Raw genomic sequence first — 7,403 nt, 5'->3', positions numbered from 1 at the left:
GAAAGTGTAGCCCGTCCGGTGCCCATTAGAGAGAGACAGAGATATGGCTGTCTCTCTCCCCCGGCCGCTGATTGGCTGTACTTTCCCACTGTCGGGCGGTACGCGATCACGGCCGGGTATATAGAGGGCGCATTTTTTGATAATAAACCAGTTCTGGTGTGACTGTTGAAACCTGTGTTTCATTTCTCCGCTCCCGCTCCTTGGACTACTCGCCGCGCCGCCAGCCTGGACCGCTTCGCCTCATTATACCGATTCACGGACCAGTTTCGGAAAGCCCTTATCAGGGCTATTGAGGTTGACTTGTCGGTTCAGTGCCCGCTCTTCCCGGCTCATACATCCATTCACCTCCGTCCGTATCCAGCTTACTCGGTAACTCGGTACGGCGGGGCCGTCTGGAACGTCACCCCTTACAACGGTGGCATAGTTGGGAGATTCCGAAGAAGGCCAGGCGTGTACATTTTTGAGAGTCATCGCACGTAACCCACGCCGGTTACATTTTGGTCCTTCGAGCCGGATCCTTCAACGCAGTCTCCAGCTACGATGCCTGCATCCCTGAGGTCGGGACGCAACGTCGCCATGGAGCCCGAAGAGCAGCGCCGTGAGGAGGATCGGGACTCTGTCAGTTCAGTCCGGACTGATACGAGTAGCGACTTGCGCCGCCAGATGGCGGAGCTAGCCGCCAGCAACGAGAGGCAGTTCCAGCAACTCCGTGAGCTGTTGTCGAAGTGCACAGCAGCTAACGTAAGCTCCCCAGGGGGGGAGGTTATCGCGGGTGTCGAACAATCCACCCACCTACGAACGCGGCAGGACGACGCCGCCAATCAGCCCAGAACGGGATTCAGGACATCGGCCGCAGCTCTACCGGTTCCGGTGTTGGATCCGGAACCTACGCGATTCGCTGGGGAATCGCGGGACGAACTGACCGGCCACAGAGGAGAAGCGCCCGGGGGACATGGCCCGGCGCCTACTGGCAACGCGGAGCCGAGGCGTATGGAAACCTCTGGCTTGCGTTGGCGCGCACCGGACGAACGCGATCGCTACCCGGTACGCGAATGGGTCGACAGAGCTCGACCGGACGAACGGCACCGCAGAGATGACGGAAGAGCAATCTACGCGGAGCCCTCACCCCGAGGCGGGGACTACTTTCGATGGTCGGGGCAGCCGCCGGAGTTGCCCAAGTTCAGCGGAGACCCGAGGGAATGGCGCCGCTTCAACGCGGCATATCTCCAATCTACTGAGAGATGGGGGATAGGGGACGCTGACAACATCGGAAGATTGGCGCGCGCACTGGAAGGGCGTGCGCGTCACATGGTAGCAGGCCTGCTACTGTATCCGCGCAACGTGTCGGAAATATTGCGGACGCTGGAGGACGCCTTCGGCAGCCCGACACTCATCATCGCGCAGATACTGGAAGACGCCCGGAGGATGCCGAGTCTCGCCGACCACCCCGCGGATGAAGCAGTCGTGGATTTTGCGGTTTCGATACGCAACGTCATCACCACCGTGGACGGGATGGACGCTTGCTATCTCGACAACCCGCAGCTGCTAGCGGAGATGGTTGCCAAGATGCCGACGCAACTCCGGTGGGATTGGTTCCGCGATCGCCGCCGCGAGACGAGGAGCAGTATCTACGATCTCGCCGCTTGGCTTGACGAGATCACCGCCGGCATCACGCGCCACGGAGGTCTGTTCAGAATGGTGGCGAGGAACAGAGACAAGGAGCGCGCGGGTCAGCGCGACAAGTGCGCCGAGCCCGCCCGCCGCGAGAACGCTCGACGCGTCGAGCCAAGGAGTCACGTGTTTGCGACGCGCGACACGACGAGTGACAAGGAATGCGTATTTTGTAAGGCCAGCGGGCATAACTTACGCCGATGCAAACGGTTCGAGAAGAAGACCGTGGACGACCGCTGGGAATTTGTGCGGCTGTCCAAACTGTGTTTCCAGTGTTTGGAATCAGGGCACAGGGTGCCCGAGTGTGAAGCAAGAAAGTGTGAAATCTGCCGGAGACACCACAATAGAATCCTGCACTACCGCACGGATGGTGCCGCGGAAGCCGTGAAAAGTGAGGAAGTTGTGGACAATGCGCAGGTGCTGTGGACAAATGACTGTGAGGTCCCGGTCACATTCAAAGTGCTGCCGGTTACTTTGAAGGGACCGCGGGGGACCGCAAAAGTGTTCGCCTTGTTGGACGAGGCTGCGTCTGTGACCCTCCTCGAGGAGGGTGTCGCCCGCGCGATAGGTGCTACGGGGATAGCAAGGAATCTGACGATCAAAGGCGCGTGTGGACGAGGCAACACATACAGGTCACAGCGTGTAACGGTGACTTTGGAAAATGAACAAAACGGGGAATTCGAGATCAGGGCGAGGACCATTAAGGACTTGGATCTTGTTCGTGAAGGTGGCGCGCTCGCGCAGACCAGAGGCGTTATCAAGCCGCAGTTGCTTATCGGCCTCGACAACGCGTCTCTAATGTTCCCGATCGACACTCCAGTGCTTCGGGAGGATGGTCAGCTGACCATAGTGACCACACTGGGGCCAGTAACGTACGGGGGTACCGTACACCCCAACTTCAATCTGCCAAACAACCGGGTCGAGCAAGGGTTGGACGAGCTATTGAAGAGAAACTTCGCCGTGGAGTCATTGGGCGTCTCCACCGCCGAAAGGAATCGCGCAACCGATAAGCGCGCATTGGAACTCTTGAAGAATACTACAAGACAGCTCCCGTCAGGCCAATGGGAGACCGGGCTATTATGGGCTCGGGACGGAGACGTACTGCCGTGCAATCGCCAGGCAGCCTTGAACAGGCTTCACTCTCTAGAAAGGAAGCTAGGACGTGACGCGGCATTGGCAGCGGCTTACAAGGCCAAGATAAGTGAATATATTGGAAAAGGATATGCTGTGAAGCTCGACCCCGCAGAAGAGAATGTGCACCACCCGAGGGAGTGGTATTTACCTCACTTCGCTGTGAGTAACCCGAACAAGCCGGGTAAGATAAGAGTGGTATTTGACGCTGCCGCCCAGCACCGGGGGACGTCATTGAATGACCACTTACTGACAGGACCAGACCTCCTGTCCTCGCTGTTGGGGAACCTCCTTCGATTCAGGGAAGGGGCCGTGGCGGTAGCCGCAGACATCAAGGAGATGTTTCTGCGAATTAGGATCAATGAAGCTGACCAGCCATCGCAAAGGTTCCTGTGGCGAACGAATAGCCGGGATGAACCCGAAACGTACATGTTGACATCGATGATGTTCGGCGCGAAATGCTCGCCCAGTAGTGCCCAGTTTGTCCGCGACAAGGTCGCCCAAACGTACGCACACGAATTTCCGGCCGCCGCGGCGGCCATACAAGGACGAATGTATATGGATGACTATTTGGATGCGACCGACAGCGAAGAAGCGGCCGCATCCCTCATACATGGCCTGAGGCAGGTGCTCCTAAGGGGAGGCTTTGAGCTCACGAGGTGGGCGTCTAATAAGCCAGGAGTCCTGAAAGGCATTGCGGAAAAGGAAAAGGCGGAAAATGCCATCAGAATAGGAGAAGCAAATACAACGGAAAGAGTCCTGGGTTTAATGTGGAACCCCAGGAGCGACACGTTTCTCTTCGAATATGGGACCGAGATGGCCTCGATCCCCGAGAACCCCACCAAGCGCCAAATGCTGAGCGCGACGATGAGTATTTTTGACCCGGTCGGCTTTATTACGTGCCTCACCGTGCGGTCAAAAATTATCCTACAGGCCGTCTGGCGATCAAAGACGGGCTGGGATGAGACGCTGTTGCCGGAGCACTCTGAGAGATGGTCAGAGTGGCGCCGGCTGATGGAGAACAACGAATGCAGAATACCAAGATGTGTGCTACAGTCTAAAGGGCGACTCGTGACGCTGCACATCTTCTGCGACGCATCTGAACAGGCTTGTTGTGCGATAGCCTACTTTGTGAACGCCGGCGACGCGGCGTTCGTGATGGCCAAATCGAAAGTGGCCCCCCTGAAGCCGCTCTCCATACCGCGCCTAGAGCTACAGGCGGCACTGATGGCGGCACGGATGGCTGCCACCATCAAAAGGGAGAGTCAGGCGAGGATAGTAAGAACGATCTACTGGACGGACTCCAGCACGGTGCTGTGTTGGATACGCAATGATCCTTTGAAATATGCAACGTTCGTGGCCAATCGATTGGGAGAGATCGATGAGTTGACCACGCGTGAAGAATGGAAATGGGTCCCCACAAAGGAAAACCCGGCGGACATTGGAACCCGCGACAAGGGGACCCCTGACCTCTCAAGAGACGGACTGTGGTTTGGGGGCCCGCGTTTCTTGAGGGAGGAAGAGACAGAATGGCCCACAGAGAAAGTTGGGCGAACGAGACCAAGCGCAGAAGCGCTCGAAGAAAAACCGGTTCGACAGTTTGTCGGACACACAAGGAACGAGGAGGCCCTCCCGCAGGTGGAGCGGTTCTCCTCCTGGACCCGGCTGGTGCGCACGACCGCCTGGGTACTACGATTCATCTCCAGATGCCGGCGGCACTCGGTCACAGGACAACCCGGAGGGGGGTTTGAGTTGCGCGCCGCGGAGATGCAGGACGCTGAAAACATGTGGATTAGGAGGTCACAAGAAAGCTCATTTCAAGACGAGCTGCAAATGCTGCGGGAGGGAAAGGGAAGCCCGCCCGGAAGCCGTCTGTACGCCGCGACGCCGTACTTGGACAGCAATGGAATAATACGAATGGGTACACGCCTTAAGGCCGCGTCCGAATTCGCGGCAGGCCTCACTGCCCCACCCGTCCTCGACGGAGCATGCCGATATGTGCGGCTATTGATTGAACATGTCCACAAGAAAGGTGGACATCCAGGAACAGAAAGAACTGTAGCAGACCTACGAACGAAGTATCATATCCTGCGGCTGAGGGACGCCGCTAAGAAAATATCACGGGAATGTCAGACATGTGAGACAGCTCGGAGCAGACCAAGGATCCCACTGATGGGACAGTTGCCCGCATCCCGGCTTGCGTACGGCGCACCGCCCTTTGCGCACTGCGGAGTAGATTTCTTCGGGCCGATAGCCGTGACTGTCGGCCGAAGACGGGAAAAACGTTATGGCGTTCTTTTTACGTGTATGGTTACACGCGCCATCCACCTAGAACTCGCGTCCTCACTGCAAGCGGACTCCACGATAATGGCAGTGAGGCGGATGATTTCCCGGAGAGGGTGCCCCATCGCCCTGTACTCCGACAACGGGACCAATTTCCACGGCGCCGACAAAGAGATGCGCGACGCCGTGACGGAACTACGGAAGGATGGAAAATTGTTGGCGGAGCTGACAATTCGGAACATAAGATGGGAATACATACCGCCATCTTCCCCACACATGGGTGGGGCATGGGAGAGGCTCGTTAGGTCGGTAAAACGAGCTCTCAAGGCGACTTTAAACGAACAGGCTCCGAAGGAGGAGACCCTGAAAACGATACTGGCCGAGGCAGAGTATTCAGTTAACAACCGTCCACTTACACAGGTGACTCTGCAGCCCGAGGAAGCTATACCCCTCACCCCGAACCACCTGCTCATCGGAACCGCTAATGCGCACCCCACGCTGGCGCATTACGACGAAGACGACGAAGGAGCCTGCCTTCGCAAACAGTGGCGGATCGCCCAGAGATCCGCGGATATGTTCTGGCGGCGCTGGCTGCGGGAATATCTCCCAACGTTGGCCCAACGGAAGAAATGGCGCGATCCCGCGCCTCCGATCCAGAAGGACGACATGGTCGTAATTGTCGACCCGAACCTGCCGAGGAACTGTTGGCCGCGGGGAATAGTGACCCGAGCCGACCAAGCAGCAGACGGCCAAGTACGAGTCGTGGAGGTAAAGACCCCTAGGGGGGTCTACACCAGGCCGGCCGCAAAGATCGCGGTAATAAGAAGAGAAGGCGCGCGACCCGTCCCCGAGAATTCAGGTGCAGACTAGCTGCACGGGGGGAGTGTTACGGACGGATCGCACACCCCGTACGGCGGCCCTGAAAAAGAATTCCAGGCGCCTGGCGGCGAGCGAAACGGTCGCCCGTCGGAATGCGACCCGAAGAAGGGCCTCTATGGATTCTACCGATTTCTCATATATTTACAGAATGTATTAGATATAAGAAAGAATAAGACAATGTTAATACATAAATGCGCCTAGATGTTAAGTAGTATAAATAGATTACTGATATAGATTACTGATAAAATAAACTTGTAAATTGTAAATTGTAATGTAATAACGAATTGTTGGAACGGCACCGGTACGGTATGAAAGTGTAGCCCGTCCGGTGCCCATTAGAGAGAGACAGAGATATGGCTGTCTCTCTCCCCCGGCCGCTGATTGGCTGTACTTTCCCACTGTCGGGCGGTACGCGATCACGGCCGGGTATATAGAGGGCGCATTTTTTGATAATAAACCAGTTCTGGTGTGACTGTTGAAACCTGTGTTTCATTTCTCCGCTCCCGCTCCTTGGACTACTCGCCGCGCCGCCAGCCTGGACCGCTTCGCCTCATTATACCGATTCACGGACCAGTTTCGGAAAGCCCTTATCAGGGCTATTGAGGTTGACTTGTCGGTTCAGTGCCCGCTCTTCCCGGCTCATACATCCATTCACCTCCGTCCGTATCCAGCTTACTCGGTAACTCGGTACGGCGGGGCCGTCTGGAACGTCACCCCTTACAACGGTGGCATAGTTGGGAGATTCCGAAGAAGGCCAGGCGTGTACATTTTTGAGAGTCATCGCACGTAACCCACGCCGGTTACATGTATATTTACGTATATACTCAGTACCTTATATTAAACAGTTTTCGTTAATTTAATTATGTAAAAAGGAATCTCCATTAAAAATTGGATGGTAAATATTTCTTTCAGTAATCACTCTCGAGACTAAATTAATGATTCTTTGGAGATGCTGAAAATAATAATTTATCTTAATTTTTGTTTATCGAAGGACCAAAATATTTTCAGTATTAATTAACCAGATTTTAATTTTCTCTCAATAATTTATTTAGGGCTTAACGTTGTTAATTCTTTAATTTTCTTTTTTTTATGCTTGAATTATGAAATAATTTTAATTTTAAAAGATAATTAAAATTTTATTACAAGTACATATTATGGGTATCATATAAAACATTATACTATGCAATACGCAATATTCGTATCGATAAAAAGAGTATAAAATGGAAGTTATTTCACAATAAATTTAGACTCATCTACGAGAGTTAAACTGAAATATTTAAATATTAAAAAAATGTGTTGTTTTTAATACTTTTATTTTCTATTTAACTTGACTGAGCAGCTACACCTGCCATGTTGCCAGGGTTATAAAGGTATTTATGAAATATTAAAATATAAATAATTTATTCAGCATTTATTATCATTGTGTAAAATTTTTGAGG

The 7,403-nt window shown here is 54.0% G+C and overlaps 1 protein-coding gene across 1 annotated transcript; it reads left to right on the top strand.

Moving 5' to 3' along the window:
* The first annotated feature begins 540 nt into the window (after positions 1-540).
* On the top strand, positions 541-5,955 carry LOC148303350 (uncharacterized). The gene is made up of 2 exons (XM_088269984.1): positions 541-741; positions 1,849-5,955. The coding sequence occupies exons 1-2, from the start codon at positions 541-543 to the stop codon at positions 5,953-5,955; spliced, it is 4,308 nt and encodes a 1,435-aa protein (XP_088126110.1).
* The last annotated feature ends 1,448 nt before the right edge of the window (positions 5,956-7,403 follow it).

Source organism: Brachycentrus maculatus, unplaced genomic scaffold (genome assembly GCF_059751285.1).
Source record: "Brachycentrus maculatus isolate JH-2025_06_01 unplaced genomic scaffold, ASM5975128v1 h1tg000370l, whole genome shotgun sequence".
NCBI classification, from domain to species: Eukaryota; Metazoa; Arthropoda; class Insecta; order Trichoptera; family Brachycentridae; genus Brachycentrus; species Brachycentrus maculatus.
The sequence above is the reverse complement of the archived record's forward strand: the minus strand, read 5'-3'. Positions and strand labels throughout refer to the sequence as shown.

Coding starts and splice junctions, on each gene's coding strand:
- LOC148303350 (XM_088269984.1), top strand. CDS start 541: ATGCCTGCATCCCTGAGGTCGGGACGCAACGTCGCCATGGAGCCCGAA. Junction 742..1,848: donor CGAAGTGCACAGCAGCTAAC/GTAAGCTCCCCA, acceptor GTATTTTGTAAG/GCCAGCGGGCATAACTTACG.